Genomic DNA, 22,037 nt, shown 5'->3' with positions numbered 1-22,037 from the left:
CTTTCCTGTGACGCTGAGTCCATTTATGCCTGTCTTGATTGTAATGGACTATTTTGAGAAAGTCATCATGATAAAAATGTAAGATTTTAATTTAAAAATTAAAAACTTGAATTTAAAAGGTGTTTTTTATTATTACTAGCCCCTAATGTGTGAGTCTCTTGATATGCTTCCAAAAAAGAGTTGATTGTGTGGACAAAAGCCAGAAGCCGTGAAGAAGAAAACTCATAGTGCACAATGCCAGAGCAGGCTGTGGCCGCAAACCATTGCTGGCTTCTGCCGATGGCTGCAGGCACCGAAGCAGGTTGCACAGTAGAGGGGTCGGGGGAAGAAAAAAAAAAAAGGATATATTTGAGTGTACTAAAAATATCACTATAAGTAAAGTTAAGATATTCATGACAGCTGCGAAAAATACTTTAAACTCATGACAGTTAAGGGCAAATTTCCTTACTATATAAAGAATTCCCATAAACCAATAAGAAAAAGACCAACAACTCAATGGAGCAGACAAGAGATCAGAACATTTCAACACCTCCTAGAAGAGGCAATACGAATAACTTTTAACCACACAAAAAAGATAGTGAGGCTTTCTTGTAACAAGAGAAATGCAAATTGAAACTACTCAAATATATTTTCACCCATTGGGCTGGCAAAAATCTGCAAGTTTGAGAACATATAGTAACGGCTGAGGTGGGGGAAACAGGCACACTCACAAGTGGCTAGTGGGAGTGTGAACTGTTGCAGCTTCCACGAAGGCAATTTGGCAGTACAATGACAAAACCACACCACCATACTCACCGTGCAAGTCCACACACACACACACACACACACACACTTGAAATATGTTTATTGTAGCTTACTCAGTGCAGCATTATTTGAAATGGCAGAAGATTGGAGACAACCTGAATTTCCATCATATGGTGCATCTACACAATGGATTAGATAATAGATGGTGCATCTGCACAATGGATTAGATAATAAATGGTACACCTACACCAGTGATGGCAAACCTTTTGAGCTCGGTGTGTCTGCATTTTGAAAAACCCTAACTTAACTCTGGTGCCGTGTCACATATAGAAATTTTTTGATATTTGCCACCATAGTAAAACAAAGATTTATATTTTTGATATTTATTTTATATATTTAAATGCCCTTTAACAAAGAAAAATCAACCAAAAAAATGAGTTCACGTGTCACCTCTGACACACGTGTCATAGGTTTGCCATCACTGATCTACACAATGGATTAGATGATAGATGGTGCATCGACACAATGGAATACTATGCAGCTGTAAAAAAAGGAGCAAACAGTTCTTTGTGTATTTATTCGATAAGATCACTAAGGCTTATTGGTAGTGAGAAAAGCAGTGCAGAATCATGTATGTTGGATAGTGTCACGTATGTAAAAGTGGGATGGAAAAGTATGTGCTTGTATAGACATAATATGTCTTTGAAAGGATAGATAAGACACTGACAACATGGTTTGTCTGTGGGAAATAATTGAATGAACTGAGAAACAGCAGTAGGAGGAAGACTTTTTGAAATTAAAATAGAACTTATTTAGTCTTATGATTCAAAAGGAGGCATATACCATGCAAGCGTTATGAATACAGTAAAAGCAGCCCCTGCCAGCCCTGATTTAGAAATAGAGCTTATCATTGTTTTGAAGCCCCCACGTGCCTCTGCCTGGTCCCATCCCCCGCTTTTCCACTCTTTCTCCTATTTCTTTTCTAGTGTAAATGCATCCCTTTGATCTTTTCTGTAACTTCTATAAAATTTTTCTCTGTTTTTTTTTTTTCTCCCCGTCTAGCTTTATACACACATGTTTGTATATCCCCAACCCATAGTTACCTCTGGCGCCTTTCCCCAGATCAACCCCTAGAGTCTGTCACCCCCTACAGGAGGAAGAAATGATGCCAGCACTGGAGCCAGTCCCCAAGGGAGAAGAGGAGGAGGAGAAGAAGGAGAAGGAGGAAGAAGAGGAGGAGGAGGAGGAAAGTCTTGAGGAAGAGGAGGCAGAAAGTCTTGTGGAAGAGGAGGAGGCCTCCACTTCTCCCAGGCTCATCCACCCCAACGATGTCCTTAAGATTCTGGAGGCCTTTGTCAAGGGCCTGAAGAAGCCCAGGTGGGCTGTGGTGTGGAGGTCTTGCCTGACTGGGGAAGCTGGCTGGGGGGCGGGGCCAAGCAGATGCCAGTGAGTGGAGGAGAGGCTGCTGAGCAAGGACTTGGGGGAGTGAGTAAAGGGATGTCCAGAAGGAGGGCGATTTCATTCACCATGCGTTCATCCGTCTCCTCCTTTATTGGAGTCTGCTATGTGTAGGCCCCGTGGGAGTAACACCTCGTGATCAGAACGATTGTCAACGCATTTGCAGGTGTCACCTTGCTCAGAGGAGGATGTGGTCAACTCCATTTGGCGCGTCAGGGCGGGCGTTAGGAGAGGCTGGCCCTGGAACTGGGTTTTCTTAGCTGGATAGAGTGGAGGTTGTCACAGCCTGGGGAAAGGCATGGTGGAATCATGAATCATAACGGGGAGGTATGGCTCCAGTGTCAGGGTCTGGTTAGAGGGCTGGTGGGTGGGAGATCTCGGAAAGCCTGCCTACTGTGCGCCCAAGACCTTGGTCTTCACCCTTTGGTGGACAGAGTTAGAAACAAGCCTTCAGCAGCGGGGGAGCCGGGGTTAGACTTGCATTTCGGAAAGATCATTTTGGCGACAGGGAGGGGGTGATGTTGGCTACAAGGAGAGCGATGGGCAGCTGGGCGGGGGGGGGGGGGGTGCTATCCTGGATCAAGGCTATCCTAGAGTAGATGGAGAGGCGATGACAGCTTCTGAGAGCTGTTTTGGAGGCGTTAGTGAGAGAAACGGGCACAGTAATGAGCTCAGAGCCAGTGAGGTAAACTGACTGAGAGGAAAAGGGTGGATAAACCCCAGTGGTGCTCCCACAGGTGACAATGGCACCAGGAATCAGGGGCAGTGATGATAAGCGTGTGTCCTTTCGGAGTCTACCAATACCCGATTAGCTCGTATCAGTGGTTGCCAACCTTTCGGACCTCGCAGGCCACCGGTTGGCTTGTATAACTGATTGGGAAGGTGACGGGTGGGAGGGCAGTAAGTCTGTGAGGGACAGCACTGTGACTGGAGTGCCTGGGGGCCTGGGTGGTGCCAGCTGGACTTGATGGCACCAGTGCCCTTAACCTTCAGGGACGCTCGGGCACCGGTGAAGTTGCAGAAGGCCACGCGCGATAACTCCAAGGACTCCGACTACTGGAAGGCCCTGGCCACGGTGATCCCTCGCTCCAGGCAGAACCTCTGGGACGGTCTATACGCAGCCCTGGAGAAATACCAGTGAGTGTGTGCGCCATGGCCCCGGAAGGGAGCTGGCAGGCAGTGGGGAGGGATCCCGCGCGCGGAGCGGCCGCGTGTGCCGCCTCCCTGTCCATGAATTCTTGGGGAGGAGCTGCCTGGAGCAACTGCCGTGGGGGGGGGGGGCAGTGCTGGTGACTGGCCCTCTGGCCCTGCTCCCCCTGTCCTATCCCCGCCAGCCCCCCGCCCCGCTCTTCCGGGCAGGAGGGCTGCTGTGGTGGTGTGGCTCCTGGGGTCCTCTCCCACCTCTAGCTGAGCAGAAACAGGGATCCTTGGCAGAGGATGGAGGAGGCCATGGTGTCTCATGGATTTTTCTGCCCAAAGCCTGGTCCTGATGCGGAGGGCAGAGCTGCTGCAGGAGTGCAACACGCTGGAGCAGCAGAACACGGAGCTGCAGCAGCTGCTGCAGAAGTACCTGGGCTCCAAGGTGGGCAGGGCCCTGGAGTGAGGGCAGGAGGTGGGGTGGGAGCAGAGGGGGGATGCACCCTGGGGCTGATATTAAGACGTGAAGAGCCCTCTCCCCCACTGAGGCAAGCAAGCTTTGAGACGTGGGATGTCAGGCTCCATGATGCCCTGGTTTGGGCACCGGCTGCTCCTCGAACCCTCTCAGGAGCAGTGCAGGGCCCTGAGGTGTCAGCTCCCTGAGCCCTTCCAGGCGAGGTTCCTACTTTGGTCCTCACCACCGTCTGTAGGAAGAGGAGGCAGAATGCTTCTCCCCCTTTCACGAAAAGGAGACTGGTGACTTCCCAGAGCAGGGCCCCTCCCCGCTCTGCAGCCCAGGTCGTCTGGCCTGGGACGTGCCATGGGCAGAGGAGGCTCCAACTGGGGTAGATGCCCCCTGGCCCCTATGTGTGCCCACTCCCGCGAGAGTCAGGCAACAAGGCCCGACAAGAGGGTGGATCTCACTGTCTCTGCTCCCTCTGGTTCGTAACACAGTTCGTTGTTGGCTCTGACTTGTGGTGGGGTGTCCTTCCCACGGTGCTGAGGCCATGGGCTAAGGGGATCGTGACACTGGGCTGAGCATAGTTCCTCTGCCCTCAGCTGTGGCTGTGAGAGGTGACAGGCCAGGCACTGGGGCTGCACGGCCCAGTGTGGTCTCAGGCTGCAGGCTTCACCTGAACAGGGGACGTGGTCAGCTTGGGTGTCATGATGACCCCTTGACCGTGACAGGATTAAGACATTAGGGGACCATGTGGTCCACCCTTCCGTCGATGCTCCTGCGTGTAAGAGGACAGGAGGAGGTGGGGAAGTGCAGGGCTAGACTGGGGGTGGGGTGGCAGGCGGGGAGGGGAGAGAATTTAAGACAGTGGTTCTCAACCTTCTGGCCCTTAAAAAACAGTTCCTCATGTTGTGACCCAACCATAAAATTATTTTCGTTGCTACTTCATAACTGTCATGTTGCCACTGTTATGAATCGTAATGTAAATATCTGATCTGCAGGATGGTCTTAGGTGACCCCTGTGAAAGGGTCGTTCGACCGCCAAAGGGGTCGCGACCCACAGGTTGAGAACCGCTGATTTAAGAGGTTGGCTCAGAGTGGGAGGTAAAGGACATCCCCCTCCCCCGAGGTGAGCAGCTGGAGCAGAAGCCCAGCAAGAAGCCCTGGAACTTGGCTTCTGAAGGAAGGCAGCTGTGGGCTCCCCAGACACCGGCAGCATTCGGGGAGGGGAGGCAGGCGGAGATGCAGAGGCCTGTGGGAGACCCCGAGGCATGCAGGGCCCCCGGGAAAACGGGGTGACCTCCACGCCCTCTCTTCCAGATAAACTCGGAACTGCAGGTTCCTCCGACGCAGGTGCTGCGGATCTCCACAAAGTCCAGCTAGGCCCGAAAGGGTGCCGTCCGCGGGGCACCTGTGCGGGCGCTGGTGCCGGAGCCACACACGTGCCCGGGCGCTGCGGGGCGCACTCTGCCTTCCCCAGAGCTGCCACTGCACGGTGACACAGGAGTTACCTGTATCCCGCAGTCATGATTAAAGTCTTTAGAACGTTGTGGCTGGATCTTTTTAAAGAGGCCAGGTCGGGGAGATGGGCCCTACCCCCACCTCTGTGTCCCGAGGGGGCTTTGTCCCGGCCTCAGATTGTGGCACGAGAGCAGGCACGTTGCTGGGAGATGCAGCCCAGGCCGGTGGCACGGGCTCCCTTGTTGTTTGGGGGCAGTTGGTGTCTATCCGTGGAAGCTGGAGCTTGGGCAGCTTGGAGGGTCCTCAGCTTTCACTCTGTCCTTGGGCCTGCAGGACCCTTTGGTTGAGCTTTTGGGGTCCCCGGGTGCCCCCTGGGCTGTGGTGTGAGGCTCCTTCCGTGGGCAGCCTGGGCAGGTGGCCCTGTGCCTTAGGCCTGCCTTGAACCCCGGGCCACGAGGCCACCCACAGGGAAAGCCAGAGGGGCCAGCTGGTACCGAGTTCGCCAGCCTCCGAGTGCCCACCGACCCTGCGCCCCACTCCCGACCCCCGACTTGAGCAGACTCGTCAGCTCAGTGTTTGATTTCTTTTATTAAGAGAAAAATCACCACTCAAGAAAGGAAAGACAGCCAAGTGGAACCCAGCTCACGCAGGCAGGGCAGCACTTCCAGTGCAAAGGCCTGCTGCCGCTGGAGGGCCTGGAGGGGCCCGCTGGGCAGGGCAGGGAGGGCACAGCCTGGCAGAGGAAGTTCTGGGCATGGATAAAACCTCACAGCTGGGCAACGGGGGGTGGGTAAACGGCTGCCCCGGCAGGAGGAGGAGCCACCCCCAGGGTTAGTCAGAAGGTCTGCCCACTCGTGTAGGATAAAGACTGGTGGTGCCACTGCCCTCACAGGCTATGTCGGGGGGAGCGGAGGGTGATGCTTTTTGCTCACATTTTTAGAAATCTCTGGGCCCTGGCCCATGCATGATTCTCGGATAATTTCATTAAAGCTTTAGTCCTTGACTGGAAGGCCTGGGGGAGGGTTTGGGGTGGCTTCCTCTGGAGCCGGGGCCTGAAGAAGGGGGGTACCTCGGCCAGGTGGGGCAGACCCCCCCACCCACAGGCAGGACCAGAGGGGCAGGGCCCCGGGAGCAGCCAGCTTGGGGAGGAGAGGATGTGCAGGGTGGCCCCTGGGACCCAAGGCCTGCAGGGTGGACAGGGGCTCCCTAGGCTCACCAGGGAGTCTGGAAAGCCCACGCCAGGGGAGGGGCAAACGCACAGGCCCAGGAGGGGCGCCCCGGGGAGGCTGCAGGGACCTCACGCCCCCAGGAGCTTCTTGACCATGTAGCCGGGGAGGCTATAGAGGAAGAGGCCCAGCATGAGCAGCGCCAGCAGCGCCAGCACGATCTTGATGATGAGCCACTTGTACCGAGTGCAGATGAGGTACTTGATGGACTTGAGGGGGTTGAGGAACCAGACGAAGGCGGTGTCGGGCCGGCTGGGGGAGGGGAGCTGCAGTCAGGGCCTCTCCCGGGGTACCCATCCCTCAGCCCTTCTAGACCCCAAGACACCCTGCCACAGCCCCAAAACACGTGAGTGCTGGAGACAGGGCCGGAGCCATTGCTAAGCACCGGGTTCGCCGCTTACATTCCCGTTGGCAGGACCCTCGGCGTCCCCCCCTCCTCCCAAGGCCTAGCTGGCACTTCTGGGCTTTGGGCAGCCCCGAGCCTCCACCTGGACACCAGCAGCCATGGCAGCTCGCTACCCAAAGGGGCAGCCGCAGCCCCACGGGCAGTCCTGGGTTTAGGGAGCGCCTCTACTCGGCAGGTCACTGGACAGGGTCCCCTGTCCTCTCTCCGTGAGACCAGTGTTTCTCAACCTCCCCCCCTTCTTGAGGATCAAGCTTCTGTCCAGGGTCCGAGGAGCCCCTGCGCACGGTCAGGGGTGGTTGCTGCTCTACCTCCCAAGTGGCCTCCTAGCCAAGAAGTGCTCATTAAGCTTTCATTCTGCTGTTTGTGTTACAGAGCAAGAGGCTTTACGGAATGTCATGATATAAAGTTAAAGTGTGAATGTGCTTTTTAAACTCCTGCCTGCCGGTGCCTGGAGGACACAGATGGCACTCCTAGCTCTGTGCTCAGCACGGGAATGGGGGGGGGGGGGGGGCGGGGGCGGCTGCTGAGCACCTGGTTTGTGCGTAGGGCACCTGGTTTCCAGTCCCAGCTGCGACAGGCACGTTAGCGCCTCTTTGAGCCTCAGCTCCGCACTTGCACAATGGGTTAGCAGTGGACCCTGCTCCAGGGTTGGTGGAAGGGGAAGTGAGTCAGCGACGGTGCCTGGCGCTGAGCCGTGCTCAGCAGATGTTGGCTACTAAGACGTTGGCCTTGGATGGAGCTGCTTATCGTCCCGCAGGGCGGAACACGGCTGGGGGTTGGCAGCTGGGTGATGCAGGAGCTATCCAGGACTCGCTGGCCAGGGCTAGCCCAAACCTTCCCCTCTCCCTGCCACATCTCAGCCTCTCCCTGCCAATGCAATAGGGTTAGTCTGTCAGGAACGTCACTGGGAGAGGAGGCGGCCAAGTTTGAGGAATGCTGGGTTGGCAACTTGGAAACCTGGGCTGAGTCCTAGCTCTACCCCAGCTTGCTAGGGGACACTGGGCAAGTTATCTCACCTCTGAGGCCCAATATGTAATCATGTAAAATAGTCATTTCCAGTTCTGAGAGCCCATAAAAGCGTTTGAAAGTTCCTGTGTGTGTTCACATGTGTGTGCACAATTGTGTGTGTGCTGTGTGTGTGTGTGCTGTGTGTGTGTGTGTGCTGTGTGTGTGCTGTGTGTGTGTGTGCTGTGTGTGTGTGCTGTGTGTGCTGTGTGTGTGTGTGTGTGTGTGCTGTATGTGAGCTGTGTGAGTTCCACATGCTGTCAAGCTCCGGAGCCCCAGGTCCAGAGGGAGGGGAGGAGTACCAGCCCCAGAGGATGCCGGGCTCAGGCCCCCAGGATCTTCTTGACCAGGTAGCCAGGCACAGAGTAGAGGAAAAGGGCGAGGAGGAGGAGCAGCAGCGTGAGCAGCAGTAGCTTGAGCAGCAGCCAGCGGTACGTGTGCCACAAGAAGTAGCGGGCAGACTTGAGAGGGTTCAAGAACCAGATGAAGCTCGTGTCGGGCCGGCTGGAGCAGAGGAGGAGCAGAGGGAGCACCGAGAAAGGACACACAGGGTGAAGGCTCAGAGTGGCAGGGGCCTGGCCAAGAGGGGGCCCGGCCACGAGGGGGCCACCCTGGGCTGAGGAGTTCCCAGGAAGAGAGAAGAGGGTAGAGGTGCCTGCAGAGTGGGGGCAAGAAGACCCAAAGGTTCTGGCCCTTCGTTCCTGGTGCAGCGCCCCCAGGGACCAGCGTGGCCGGGCCTCCGGGCGGGCAGGGCACTCACTTGGGTTTCTCTAGGGGGTCAGGTTCGTTGCGGGCAATGCCCACTGGATTCTTTTCCGCCTCCTCCGCTGTCAGTAGATGTAACTCTGCCTCCACCTTGCCCTGCAGACAGAACAGAGCTGTCCTAGTGCCTGGGCCAGGCGCCGGCCCTCAGCACCGGCTCAGCCCTGCCCACCGCCCGAGCAGGGGGTGGTGCCCACCCTGAGCTCAAACTCGTCATTCTCATCGCGGGCCAGGAGGGGCCACCAGCCTTTGACACGCTTCTGCTTGAAGATGGAGACCAGGGGCACGTCCACCTCGCCCGTGGCCATCTCCATGGTGCACTGCTTGGCCGTCTTCGCGCCCCGGGGGAACCGGTTCAGGTCCAGCTCGATGGCCCCTGTGGCAATCTCAGCGTCAGCACGGACGGACGGACTGGTGGGAAGGACCCCCCCAGGGTGGGTGGGTTCTCCCTGCCCCTTCCTCCCCACCCCCTCCCCCGCCCCCTCTGTCCCCGGTCCCAGTCCCTAAGCCCCGCCCAGCCCTGCACCCAGGAAGTCGTCGGCGGAGAAGTGGTCGGCGTCCCAGATCTGCAGGGTGAGCCGCGCTGGGATCTTGTATTCGGTCTCGTCCCAGGAGAACATGGACTCCTTCTTGGAGATGACGATTTTTTCCTCGGCGGCCAGGTAGTCGAAGGGGAAGAGGTAGCGCCAGTTGAAGTTGCCCTCGCCCGTCAGCGAGTGGTAGTGGACGTCCGTGTCCTGCTTGTCCTCCTGCTGGCCCTTCAGCCACCTGCAGGGAGCCACCTGCTCAGACCTGCAGCCACCCCACCCCATGCTCCCCCCGACGCTGCCCCACAAACCTGGGGATCCAGCACCTCTCCTTCCCCTCCACTCTCTCAGCCCCTCCTACCCCACAGCTCCCTCTGTCCTGCCCCCCCCCCCCCCGAAGGGGGCTCACTCTGTCCAGCCCCCCAGCCAGGGCCTTCACCCACCCCCGCACAAAAATGTCGCTGGACTTCTCCCCAGTGAAGAAGTCATCGTCCTCCAGGACCACCTCATCCGTGTTCCACACGATGACCCGCAGCTCATACCTGGTGGGGAGAGGGGATTAGCAGTCGGCGGAGGGGGAGGGGGAGGAGGGTGGTGGGGGGAAGTTACCCCAGGATCTCAGGGCTGGGATGGGATGGGCAGGGGGCTGGAGCTGAGCTGACAGAAGTCCCGGGGACTTGGGCTGAGCACGGGGCCTGGACAGTTGGAGCTGAGAGAGTAGAGGAAAAGGAGAGATGTGGGCCCCAGGTGTGAGAGGGCCAGCCAGTCAGTACAGCTGCTGTGAGCAGAGCCCCAGGGGAAGCCAGTCTGGCTGGACCACCGGGACCCCAGCACCCTCCTGGGCAGGGAGGTGGCTCAGGGCAGGGAGGTGGCTCAGGGCAGGGAGGTGGCTCTGGGGAGGGAGGTGGCTCAGGGCAGGGAGGTGGCTCAGGGCAGGGAGGGGCAGGGCTGGCTGCTGGGGGCGGCTGAAGAGAGGCCCAGAGTCAGGAGCAAGGTCCTTGTCTCAGGGGCCAGAAGCTCATTCCAGTTCTCATAGAAACTCAAGTCCAGCAGCCGGCAGTGGACGCCCTGGAACCCAGTCTCCTTTATGTCCTTGTGCCCAGAGAGGATTTTCCCTTTGAAGTGTAATTGTCATTACAAATGAGGAAGTTACACTTCAACGGCTAGGAGTGAGGTTGAGTCACCCACTAACAATTGATTGGAAGGTGGTTCCTGGAGATATGCCCTGGACTGCAAGTCCCAGTGACACCATAGGTTGGGGTGTCCCCCAGTGGTAGGTCCTGGAACAGCACACGGTGGCCCCCAAGGGGGAGGCTATTTCCAGCAGAATTGTCTGCATAATTTGACTGCCCAGAGCAAAATGGAAATACAAGGCTCCTTGTTAAAAAATCATCAAGAATCTCAAGATGATCGGGTTGGAGCAAAGGTGGGGCATCTCTGAGCATGAGCCCCTGTGCGAATCCTCGAAGCTGGCCCTGGTGCCAGGCCTGAGGGCATCCCAGCTGCCAGGGACTAGATCCTGCCATTGTACAGATGGGAAAACTGAGGACCAGGGAGGCAAAGGGACTTGGCCAGGGTCAGCCAGGAGAGGCAGCAAGCTTGGCTCCCTGCCCAGTGCTCTTTCCACTCGACCCTCCCCCTGCTTCTTCCGGGCACTCGCTCTTGCTCATCTTGGCAGGTGCTTCAGCTAAACCGGGGCAGAGCTTACTGACAGCCTGGTGTGGGGCTGTCCCAGAGCAGAACAGGCTCTCGGGGTCCGTGGCTTGTGTGCCACTGTGTATCGTGTGTGGGAGCCCACATTCTGGTGCAAGTCCACGAGAGGGTGCTAACGTGTGCTCATGGCCAAGGGCAGGCCTCACCACTCTCTGGATGGGTGGCTGTGTTCCCACCATAAGGTCACATGGGGAATGCCAACCGGCCCAGGTGATCTGGGCTGTGGAGGGAGCGGCGAGGGCTGGAGACGGGAAGACTGGCGCTGGGCCCCAGCAGCTCACTTCTTGGGCTTCCGGGGGGAGATGTCCAGCGGCGTCCCGGGGGCCGGCATGTCCATGGGGAACATGTCCACCCACAGCTCCAGGCGGCCCTGAGGAAGAGGGGCGTGCCAGGTCTCCCCGAGACTCCGCCTCTGCTCTCCTCCCCCTCTGCTCTCCTCCCCCTCCCGACTTTGGACCCATTTCATCAATTTCCATCCTTGGATGGCAGGAATGCCTAGGACGTCATCAATAGCCAATCACAGCTTCTGAGGGAGACCCCCAGGTATCCACCAGAGCTGATGTGGGCTCACTCAAGGCAAAGATGTGCCGCTGGAGTTACCGTGAAGGGCCCGGTGGGGAGCTGCCACCAGGCTTTGGGAATGCAGCCAATGGCATGAGCATCCGTTTTATGGACCCAGCTTGGGATTCCCCGATCCCAACACCAGAGAACCTCAGGGGCGTCACCTGCTCGATTCCCGGCTTGTCAGGGTTGAGCAGCGGCCGCGTCTCCACGTGCTCCGGCACCAGACGGCAGCCCACTCGGGGGATGTCCTCCCAGTGCCGCAGGGCGCACAGCGCCACGTGCTCATCCGTGGGCCCCCTCTGACCTGTGGATGCCAGCGGGTCAGCTGCACATATGGGCTCAGCAGAACAAGATCTGTGCTGGGCCAGGGACTTAGGCACAAAGAGGTCCCCGTGCCAGCCCTGGGTTCACACATCTCCGTGGTACTGTTGGGGAAACTGAGGCACGGAGGGAGAAGCAGCTTGCCCAAGCTCTCGGCTGTCCCACAGGGCCCAGAGGTCTGTGTCCTTGGGTTCGCTCTGCCTGGGGAACTTGACCAGAGTCTCCTGAGGGGGTGTGATGTCAGGGAGGGCAATGCCCAGCATCCGGAAGGCGGGCAGCACGAGGTCCCGGCACAGCTCTGCCTGATTCTCTGGGAAGGGCCACGTGGGTGAAGGAGTGGGGAGCGGGCAGGGCTTGCAGCCACGTGACCTTGGACGGGTCACTAACTGCTTTGGGTCTCAGATTCCTCATCTATTGAATGGGGAGACCCTCCCTCGCCCAGGATGCTGAGAAGGAGAGAGAAGGCAAGGAGCAGGCAAGCGCTGTGTAGCGTGGGGAGCCTGGGCAGAGGTGGGCAGACAGGAGAGGGACTTGGGGTCGAGGAGACCCCAGGCCGGGCCTCCCGGTTCCATCAAGGGAAGTGTGGGTCCCTCCTTGGCCCCTGCCCCCCTGTGGCTGCACCCAGCACCCGTTACCGTTCTCGTCCTCCATCTCGGAGGGCCCGGTGAAGACGCGGTTGGACACCTTCACCCTCCCGGGGGGCCCGAAGTGGGGGCCGTCCACTTTGCCCTCCTTGCACAGGCGGGTCAGGATCTGGCTGGGCTTCATGGGGTCCCGCCAGATATTGTAGCCGTGTCTGTGGGAGGGCACACAGGCTGGTGGGGCTCCGGTAGGCTGGGCCACTCCCAGGTGGCACCTGGTTATGGCCAGTTCTCTAAAGTTGTCTACTGCCCTAGTGCAGCGGTTCTCAACCTGTGGGTCATGACCCCTTTGGCGGTCGAACGACCCTTTCACAGGGGTCGCCGAAGACCATCCTGCATATCAGATATTTACATGACGATTCATAACAGTAGCAACATGACAGTTATGAAGTAGCAACGGAAATAATTTTATGGTTGGGTCACAACATGAGGAACTGTATTTAAAGGGCCAGAAGGTTGAGAACCACTGCCCTGGTGGATCCCGCCTGGGTTCCAGGCTCAGCTGAGGTGCTGGGGCAGCTGGAGGCTGATCCCTCCTGCCCTGGGCTCTGGCCCCAGGTGCCCAGAGTCCCAGTCTCCCATCTCCCTCCCTGGGGCCCACTTCTCTGAAACCTCAAAGACTCCCATGAGGACACGGATAACCAGAGAGGTTAAGGGATGTAACCAGGGTCACACAGCCTGTCATTGGCAGAGACCAGTCAGATCCCCGGCAAAGGGCACAGTGCCGCCTCTCTCTACCCTCCTTGCCCTGCCTCCTTTGTCCTGGAACCCCCTGTGGCTCTCTCCTTGTCTTAGACTCTGTCCTGGCCGTGGAAGGCTGTGCCCGGAGCCTGCAGGGGTTCAGGCCTGGCCTGGAACAGAACCTGTGCTATGTCCAGCTTCCCAAACCCCCTGCGCTGAAGCGTATTTTCAGAGTCAGGGTACAGCAGGTGGGCCCCGCCCGCCCCACCTACATGGAGTAGGTCTGGGCGATGCCGCAGGTGGCGCGGTGCTTGCTGTAGAAGCGATTCTCCAGGTCAATCTTGGTTTCCCCAATGAGGTCATCGGTGCCAACCAGGTCCCAGTCGTACACGGACACCGTCAGCATGGATTCCATGGGGAAGGACGCCTCGATGTCGAAGGACCTGGCAGGGCGGAGGTGGGGAGAAGGGTTGAGGGTGAAGTAGGGTGGGAGGGGGTCTGGGCTGGAGAAGTTGGGGTGGGAGTAAGGGGCCCCCAGGAGGCCTTACTTCCCAAAGACAGGGTTGAGCTGCTTGGAGATGTAGTTCTCCTTGTCCCGGATGTCAGTCTTGCCCAGCCGGATGGCGATGTAGGGGTCAGCTTTGCCGTTGATGTCTGCCGGGTGCAGGTCTGTGGCCTGACGTGGGAGGCGTGCTCCTGAGCAGGCTCCCACACCCTCCTCATCTTCCAGTGTCCCCGCCCTGCTCCCTGATAGTCCCTGATGGTGACGGGCAGGACCACTGGACCGGGGGCAGGAGACTTGCTGTGTGCCCTCCAGCCTCAGCTTCCTCATCTATAAAAGATGGGAACTAGCCCTAGCTGGCTTGGTTCAGTGGACAGAGCATCGGCCTGCAGACTGAAGGGTCCAGGGTTCGATTCCAGTCAGGGGCACGTACCTCAGTTGCAGGCTCAATCCTGGCCCCTGCGTATAGGAGGCAACCAATCCAGGTGTCTCTCTCACATCGATGTTTCTCTCTCTGTTTCTCCCCCTCCCTTCCCCTCTCTCTAAAAAGCAATGGAAAAATATCCTTGGGTGAGGATTAACAAAAAAATAAAATAATAATTAGAAAAAGATGGGAGCTAGACCAGATGACCTTCAGGTGCCTCCCAGGCAGGGGCTGTCAGTTTGCAGCTGCCTCAACCCTCCTGGGCAGGGGGACTGGGTGACGGGGGAGGAGGCGGTGGGGGAGGGGGTGACAGGGGAGGGGGCGATGGGGAAGGCTCACCCGGACCACATAGACTCGGACCAGCACGTTGATAGGGTCGTTGCTGGGGATGCCCTGGAACATGCCATAGGTGGGGTCGTATCCGGCTTCCCGGGTCACATCCTCTGGGAGTGGCACTTTGTACATGCAGAGGGAGCCCTGGGCAAGGCAAGCGTGGGTCAGGGTGCGGGTTTCTATGAGCACAGGTGGGGCTGGCACCCTGTGGGGGCAGGGCCTTAACTCTTTTGTTGCTGGACCATGGGAGGACCAGGGGGTCTGGAGGAAGTGCCCAGGGCAGTGGCAGGGAGGGGGATAAAGCAAGCAACTTGGGGAGCCCTTGGGGCAGGTGCTCTTTATCAGTTAGCACGGAAGTCTTCATATTTTACCAACCAGTGCCGCTGACAGTTCCACATGACTGTCAGCCTTGAGCTCAGGCTGGTGTGGTGGTAGGGGTGGCAGGGGGCTCAGGGTTCAGGGCCTGGGGCTCTCGCCTGACCTTGAACCGGCCCACAATGCGCTCCTCCTCGGTGGAGCCATCTTCGTCATCACCCGTCTTGCCTCGAAGCAGGTTGAAGGTGTGAAGCCAGTCCTCGAAGTGGTCGAACTCTGCCTCCAGCTCCTTGGGGTACACCTGAGCCAGGCTGAGCCATCAGGGGGACATGGCCTGTCCACCTGCCTCCCTCTTGTCCCATCTGCCACATCCTGCCCTCGGGTGGACCCCGCATCCCTGGCAGGGTCTGCCCCACACCCTCACCTTGAGCTCGTCAATCTTGGATTTCTTTTTCTCAGGGCCCTCAGACCCCTGGCCAGGCCCAGGACTCTGGGTTCTCTTCTTCTTCTCCTCCTTTGCAGCCTTTGCCTTCTTCATTGGCCCCTTCAGGCCTGGCCGGAAACAGAGAAGGAGGCCTGGTCAGTTCGGGGCAGAAACGATGGAGCAGGAAGGCCTGGCTGGAGATCCAGCTCACTACTAATTTACTTAGTCATTTCACTTGGCCGGTCTCTGTGTACTCATCTGTGAAATGTAGACCGTACTCCCTGGCATGCCCGCCTCATGCGGGTGCGGGTGCCAGTAAGGTCACCCAGGGAGTGTGTACAAAGACTGTTGTCATGCCCTTTGACAGAGCAGGGCATGGAGGTGCTCGCTTTCCTCTCTGGAACCCAGTCTGTTCGTCTGTAACATGATGAGGGTTGTTGCACATCAGCATTTCCCAAAAGGCATTCAGTGGAACACCAGGTGTAGGTGTTCTTGTAAGGCTTTTGGAAGAAGGGTAGCATGGTCAAGTGTGTTGGGGAAATATTTTATATCTTCCTTTTAGAGATTTATGGTAATATTTGTATATTAAAGGCACTGAGAAGTCCTGCACCAAAAGACTTACTTTTCACATTGAACCACAGAACTCTCTTTTCCCTCCGGAATGTCCATTAACACTGTTCCATGGAAAAGTCTGGGAAAGAGGAGCTCTGAGGTCCCTTCCAGCTCTTAGGTTCTGTGGCTCTAAATGCCTGTCCATCACTGTGGTTGCTGAACTGGTCAGAGTGAAAGCCACTCCGGATCAGCCCAGGTGTGCTTGCCAGTGCCCAGGGATGCCTGATGACAGCTGCCCTTGGCTGCTGCAGCCGTGTGGGCCCGTGGGCGGGAGAAAGAGGTGCAGTGGACAGGGGAGCCAGCCATCTGGGGGCGTGGTGGGGGCGGGGAGAGGGGCCCAGGCAGAGATCTAGGGTTCCAGGGCTCACCCTCAATGTTGTCCATCTCCTCTTTCTCCTCCGAGTCCATTCCTGAGGCATCTTGCTGTCGAAGTTGCTGCCAAAAGATGAGGTGAGGAGGAGGGAAGGTGGGCTTCTTGGGGAGGGTCTGCTGACCCCCCCACTGCCGTCTCAGACCAGCCTTAAGTGCACTAGACACAGAAACTCCTTCCTGCTGGGTTACAAACCCATCGCGTGCTCTGCTTACGTGCATTAAACCAATGCATGATGTGGACACTATGACCAACTGTACTTAGGGGTTTCTGATTCTTTAAATTGTGCATCATTAAGAATATAGTGTCCTTTAATGTTGCCTGTTATATTATTATATTATAATGTAGAAAGGTATAACCGAGTGAATTATACCTTCACTCAGTTCACCTCACCCTCTGGAGACGCAATCACTAGGTTTCAACCAAAGCCCAGTCACATGGTGGCAGCCTGTGCGTTCAGACAAGGAGACCACATGCAGCCCCTGGAGCTGCAGCCTGGCTGCCCCGGATCCAGGAGGTGACGGTGGGAGGAGATCCTGCTGTGTCCCCCAATCATCTGCTTTCCTGTTCTTGACAAGTTTTTCTCGGCACACAGCCAACTTAGCTTCCCTGGTAGCTGTGTGGCCATGGGACTAGATTCTGGCCAATATGTGCAATTTCTGGGTCGGGCCCTTAATGGAAAGGAGTATGACTCCCCTTTACCTCTTCCTGTGCACTGCTATTAGGACATGAGGGCAAGCCCCCTCTAACTGTACACATGCAGGAAGCAGGTGGTAGGATCTTGGTCCTTGGCACTGCCGAGTCACCGTGCCAGCCTTTCCTCGTTCACACGGATCTAGCTCACTGCAGCTTAGCCCGCGCTCTCACTAATGGGGATATGAGCATCACACACAGCGGGGGCCACAGAAGGCGCCTGGGGAGGGAGTGTGGCTGGACCAGCGCAGCTGAGGAAACAAAACTGCAGGCACATGTCCTGCCTGGTCAGCCAGCCAGTCAGGAGCGCCCTGAGCTAGGAAGACAGCACGGAGACGAAACAACGGAAGAAGAGGAGGGATGCGCTTTCTGGAACTTGCTGCCTGGCTCAGCAGACGGAACCCAAGTGCACACAACAGGGGAAGAGGGTGCCGCCGCCCCGGTGACGGAGATGAGTCAAAACAGTGTGAAGGTGGGCGAGTGCTTGAGAAGCTGTTTCTGTTTGACCCCTGAGCACGTTTTCCTCTTCCTCACATGTCACCTCCTCTGGGAAGCCTCCCCGGACCCCTGCAGGCACTGACTTGCTTTAGTCACCACACTGTACTGTGTCTGTTCACATGTCCATTTCACCCGGCAAGCAGAGGGCTCCTCGGGGCAGGGGTGGCGTCTTATCTTTTGGCTCCCACAGCATCTGGGATGGTGTCTGACCCATATACATTCCAGAGACGTTTGTGAAATAAATGGATGAGGTTAGAGAAAGGCAAGCCCGGGAAGGTGAGTCCTGAGCTAGAACTTCAAGGCTGTTCCAAGCTCATGTGAATGGGGTGGAGGAGCCAGTTCTGGTGGGAGCAGGAAAGAAGTTGGGCAGGAAGGCCTGATGTGGGGTTGGAGTCACCTCCCCAATTCCCCCTTAGCCCCTAGCCCAGGCCGAGGCCTCACCTCCTTCATGGTGTCGATGGAGGCGAAGTACTTGGACCACCAGTCCAGCATGCTCTCATCCGGCTCCTCCTCCTCTGGCTCGTCCGAGCTGCCCTTCTTCTTCTTTTTCTTCTTCTCCTTCTCCTCGTCAGCCTGGTGGACAGGCCAGGTCTGGAGTCCTGCATACATCCCTGCGCCCTGGCCATGCCCTGAACAACCAGGGGTCCCCCATCTGCTCTGACCACTGCTCCCAGAAAGCCCTGGGCTCCCTGAGGCTCCGTGGGGCCACCAATATCAGAGGAGCAGGGCTTTGTTTTGTGGAGGAGGATGCCATGACTGGAGAGGTCATGACCTGCCAACATGAGCCACTGGCCAAAGCAGGATTGGCACTCAGGGGTCCCGCTGCCCAAGCAGCTCTCTCCCTCGGCCTCTTTGGAGGGTGTGCAGGTGTGAGCACCCAGGGGCTGGGGGGTGGCTCGGTGCCTGATGCTAGGCCCAGTGTAGGGTCCTCTTTCCCCAGAACCTCCCCCTCCATGGTCCCCTCACTCACCACATCCACCTTGATGACGGCATCAGAAGTCTGCAAAAGGGAACCAAAGACACGGGGACAGAATTAGCGCCCTGGGGCCTGGAGTGGAGGCAGCCGCCCAGCCAGGGAGCGTGAGGAGAGGGAGCTCACGCAGGGATGCTCGCTGTGTGCCGAGTCCCTGTGCCCCCAGGGTTAGCTCTGCACTGCAGGCACACTGCTGCTGAGCCTGCAAAAGGCCTGCTTCGCAGAGGTTCCCCCAGACCCACAGGGTGGTGGTTCTCAACCCCGAGACAGCTGGGGACTCCCCAGATGATTTCAATGCGAGGTCAGGGTCGGGAGGGGGTATTGGCCACATGCAGGAGTTCAGTGACGTTGGCTAGATGGAGTCAACTTCAACTCCATTGTTCCCCCCTCACCAGGTCAAGGCCTTAAAAATTAAGTGGATATGCACACACACAATTGCATAGCCAAAGGGGACCCTGGTGAGACACCCCACCAGAGCCCAGGGCCTGTGGGATGAGGGGGACACTAAGGTACCGTCCTCTGTCTTGTTTGCTAACAGCCTGAAACTAGGGGCTTCCCAGCAGACCCCCAGGAGGACTCGGGAGGCTGCGAGTTGAGGAGATGAGAATCTCCAGGGGTAGCCCCGGAGCCTGGCAGTGCCACCCCAGGGCTGTGGGCCAGGCACTGGACCTCATCTGCTCCCCTTTCCCGAGAGTCATGCCCACTGCTCACTCAGCCACTGGCCAGGACCCTCTGGGGCCAAGAATTATGAGCCAAGAGAAGGCGGGCCTGATGAGGAGTCGAGCAAGCTCAGATCTCAGAAGCTAGGAGACAGCCCAGGTTGTGTGAAGCAGGCCAGGTTGGAAATGAGATTTGGAGAAAGTGGTGGAGAGGGGGCCCACTTCCAGCCCCTCAGCACTGTCTGGACGCAGAATGGCCTGCTCCAGGCTGGCCTCCATCCTGCCCTCCCCGGCCCCTGCCGACTCCACATCCAAACGCCAGGCGGCAGGTCTCCCTCTGGCAGACAAGTGGCCTGAGTCCTAAGGCCAGAAGGAACAAGGAGCTTCCAGCTGGAGATCCTTCCACAAACAAGGTCTGGGGAGAGTTGTCTGTGAATGGCTGGACTGGAGAACCAGGAACCCTTGGGAAAAACCACTGGTGCCCCCACAGGGAATCCATCGCTTACGGTGTTGTTAGTTGGAGTGAGAATAATTGCAGGCTATTGCTTCCAATGGTTACTGCTCGTTGTGTCTCTCATATATGCACACCCCACACTAGTGCTCACACACACACGCACACACCCAGAGTCTGGGATGGAGCTTTATGCACACACAGTCAGTGTTAGCCCTGGACACGCGGACGGAGGTGGCCTGGCTCACAGGGAGGGTCACAGGCAGCTCCATGTGCCCAGGCAGTGTGGCACTGACCCCGTGCGCCTTACCGCGTCCAGCTTCACCATGGTCTCCAGCTTCTTGACGGGCACCTCTGGCTCCATGTTCACCACGACCTCCCCTGTGGGGTGAGAGGAGGGGCCCCCATTGCACAGCACACGGCAGCCCCGGAGGAGTCTTACTGGACAGAGAGATGGACAGACAGGCAGACAGACAGGGAAGAGCAGGAGTAACAGTGAAAGTCAGGCGTGAGCAGAAGGACCAGAGGCCTAAAGCTGATTTTCAAGAAGAGAGGAGGGCGGGGCAGTTGAGAGATAACTGATGGGCATAAGGAGAGGGAGAAGGTGAGCCTGAGGGAAGGGAGGGCTGCAGTTGAGAGAAATAGTGGAGGCTGGGCTGGAGGCTGGGAAGGAGGCCTGGGTCTTCTCCCAGAACCAGCCTGGGAAGCCATCTGCCCTCAGGCCCTCTAAGGACATCTCCAGCTCTGGCTCTTTCTGGCCCTAGAATGAGGGGCAGGTCTGGGCAGCTCTGGCTCTCAGGATAGGACCTCCCCACTGGCCTCCTCTATGCCCACTCGGGGATGCACTGGAGGAGCGAACTGGTGGCTGCGCGGACTGGATCGTGAGCTGGAGCTCCTCCCATGGACAGAGTGGAGACAGGCCTGGGTTTGGGGGTGTGGTCATACCGGTGCTGGTCCAGTTGGGGGCTGAGTGGTCCCGGGGCCGGTAGATGAAGCGCCGAAGGGAGCTAACGGCGTGGGAGCCCACCAGGGTGTAGCGGCCGAAGGCCCGGCAGTCCACCACGCGGATGTTCAAGGGCGGGTGCAGTAGCTCATTCTCCGGGAGGTCCTGGGGTGTTGGCCAATGGAGCCTGAGCTCAGAGAAGGGGCAGAAGCTCCTGGCCTTGCCCAGCCACATCAGCCACACCCAGCTCTGCCAGGCTGTGCCCATGCCGGCACCCACCACTTCAAACCACTTGACAAGGGTGCTGAAGTTGGGGTTCTTCTTGTAATTGTGGATCATGGGTGACTGTACCCCCTTCCCCGCACACTCGATGTCCACCCTCGGCCGGTCCACCTGGGCCAGGTTCACCCGCTTCAGGTCCCGCAGGCCCCAGAACAGCACCTGGTGGGGGTCAGGGGAGACGAGAGTCCCCTCAGTCAAGGGAGCCAGCCATGGGTGGGCTGGGCCACCTGAGAAGGAGCTGGGCCGTGGAGTGGGCAGTGAGTCAGGAGGGGCAGGGCCAGGAGAGCTGACAGGAGTGGGTGTGGTGGGCAGAGAGGAGGGCTGGGAAAGGCCCAAAACATGGCCGGGCGGCTCAGAACAGACCGGCCAGACCCTGGGCTGGTGGGGGCCTGGGCCTGCTGCTAGCTCCAAGTATGACCTTGGACAAGTCACTTCCCCTCCTGGTCCCTGTCTCCTTGTCTGAAAAATGAGGTGGCCTGAGGTTGGGGAGACCTCTGGAATATGATGTCAGTGATGTCATATGTGCTTATGGCCCCGATGGAGTAAGAGAGTGAGGGAGCCAGGAAGAGCGAGCACAGCAGGGCCTGTTCAGGGCAAGGAAGGAGGGATGAGGGGGTGAGTGGAGCCCTCACGCACCTCGATTCGGTATTTGCTGAGCACGGGCCGGATGCCCACGGGCACGGGCATGATGGGACCTCGATCCGTGTCCACCGGGCCATTGATGGGTGGCAGGTCGGCCTTCCCTGCTGGCCCGATCTGGGGAATTGGGGTCACAGGTCACACCCTGCAGAGCCCAGAGAGTGGGCTCTCCCTTCCCAGGGGTTAGTTGCCATGTGATCTGGGGAGACAGGGGAGGCCCAACACCCCGGGCCCCTAAGAACCACGCTCCCAGCTCCAGTGGGACCGGCCTCTGAGCAGGATGGGGAGCGGAGGCCCACCTGCAGCAGCTCGAAGGCGGCCAGAAGGTCTCCGGCCGTGGCGTTGCCGCGGTAGATCTGGTAGTACTCGAGCTGGGGCGGGAAGCGGGGCGGGCAATACGCCTCGTCAGCCATCTTCACCACGGGCTTGGCGAAGGTCCGGCCCATGAAGTCGCATTTGCCCTGATGTGACAAACAACCAAGGTGGCTGCTGGGTGCTGGAGTTCACTGCAGCGTCACACCTGGAGTCTCACTCTGTCCTTGCCACAGCCCCGGGAGGTCAGGGCAGGTGAGATCACCCCATTTCACCAAAGGGACCCCAAGTCTCACCGCAGACTTGCTCACGGCCATGCTGGCAGTGAATGGCAGTTGGGACTCAGGCCTAGAAACAAGGCCCTCCTGCTTCTAGTCTAGGGCTCTCTCAGGGACCCCAGTAGCTGAGTGCTTGTCATAAGTGGCTCCCCAGCTCTGGAGGGATCACCCCGATCTTTCACTCCCCCACTCCAGGGATCTCATGGAGGGCTGGGAGGCTGTTACT

The 22,037-nt window shown here is 58.1% G+C and overlaps 2 protein-coding genes across 4 annotated transcripts in view; one reads left to right on the top strand and one right to left on the bottom strand.

Moving 5' to 3' along the window:
* Positions 1-5,337, top strand: part of DRC1 (dynein regulatory complex subunit 1) — a 32,202-nt gene extending 26,865 nt beyond the window's left edge. Inside the window, exons 14-17 of the mRNA XM_036335125.1 lie at positions 1,898-2,121; positions 3,196-3,339; positions 3,682-3,784; positions 5,117-5,337. Of these exons, the coding sequence (XP_036191018.1) occupies positions 1,898-2,121; positions 3,196-3,339; positions 3,682-3,784; positions 5,117-5,179 (534 nt within the window). The 3' untranslated portion in view covers positions 5,180-5,337. The remainder of the gene's footprint in view (positions 1-1,897; positions 2,122-3,195; positions 3,340-3,681; positions 3,785-5,116) is intronic.
* A 509-nt stretch (positions 5,338-5,846) lies between these two features.
* Positions 5,847-22,037, bottom strand: part of OTOF (otoferlin) — a 72,212-nt gene continuing 56,021 nt past the window's right edge. For 2 of the 3 annotated variants that reach the window (XM_036335122.1, XM_036335124.1), the window contains 22 exons: positions 21,521-21,682; positions 21,219-21,338; positions 20,580-20,741; positions 20,303-20,465; positions 19,668-19,798; positions 18,245-18,274; positions 17,716-17,847; positions 16,082-16,148; positions 15,102-15,229; positions 14,844-14,978; positions 14,369-14,506; positions 13,652-13,779; positions 13,376-13,546; positions 12,417-12,577; positions 11,622-11,764; positions 11,178-11,266; positions 9,627-9,725; positions 9,183-9,424; positions 8,854-9,032; positions 8,655-8,755; positions 8,197-8,398; positions 6,630-6,735 (listed from right to left, as the gene is read on the bottom strand). In XM_036335122.1, the coding sequence (XP_036191015.1) occupies positions 8,218-8,398; positions 8,655-8,755; positions 8,854-9,032; positions 9,183-9,424; positions 9,627-9,725; positions 11,178-11,266; positions 11,622-11,764; positions 12,417-12,577; positions 13,376-13,546; positions 13,652-13,779; positions 14,369-14,506; positions 14,844-14,978; positions 15,102-15,229; positions 16,082-16,148; positions 17,716-17,847; positions 18,245-18,274; positions 19,668-19,798; positions 20,303-20,465; positions 20,580-20,741; positions 21,219-21,338; positions 21,521-21,682 (2,862 nt within the window). In that variant the 3' untranslated portion in view covers positions 6,630-6,735; positions 8,197-8,217. Of the gene's footprint in view, positions 6,736-8,196; positions 8,399-8,654; positions 8,756-8,853; positions 9,033-9,182; positions 9,425-9,626; positions 9,726-11,177; positions 11,267-11,621; positions 11,765-12,416; positions 12,578-13,375; positions 13,547-13,651; positions 13,780-14,368; positions 14,507-14,843; positions 14,979-15,101; positions 15,230-16,081; positions 16,149-17,715; positions 17,848-18,244; positions 18,275-19,667; positions 19,799-20,302; positions 20,466-20,579; positions 20,742-21,218; positions 21,339-21,520; positions 21,683-22,037 lie in introns of all 3 variants that reach the window. The other variant, XM_036335123.1, reaches the window with a different exon arrangement.

The sequence above is a fragment of the Myotis myotis genome, unplaced genomic scaffold (genome assembly GCF_014108235.1).
Source record: "Myotis myotis isolate mMyoMyo1 unplaced genomic scaffold, mMyoMyo1.p scaffold_m19_p_14, whole genome shotgun sequence".
Classification (NCBI taxonomy): Eukaryota; Metazoa; Chordata; class Mammalia; order Chiroptera; family Vespertilionidae; genus Myotis; species Myotis myotis.
This window is presented reverse-complemented; position numbering and strand designations above follow the sequence as displayed.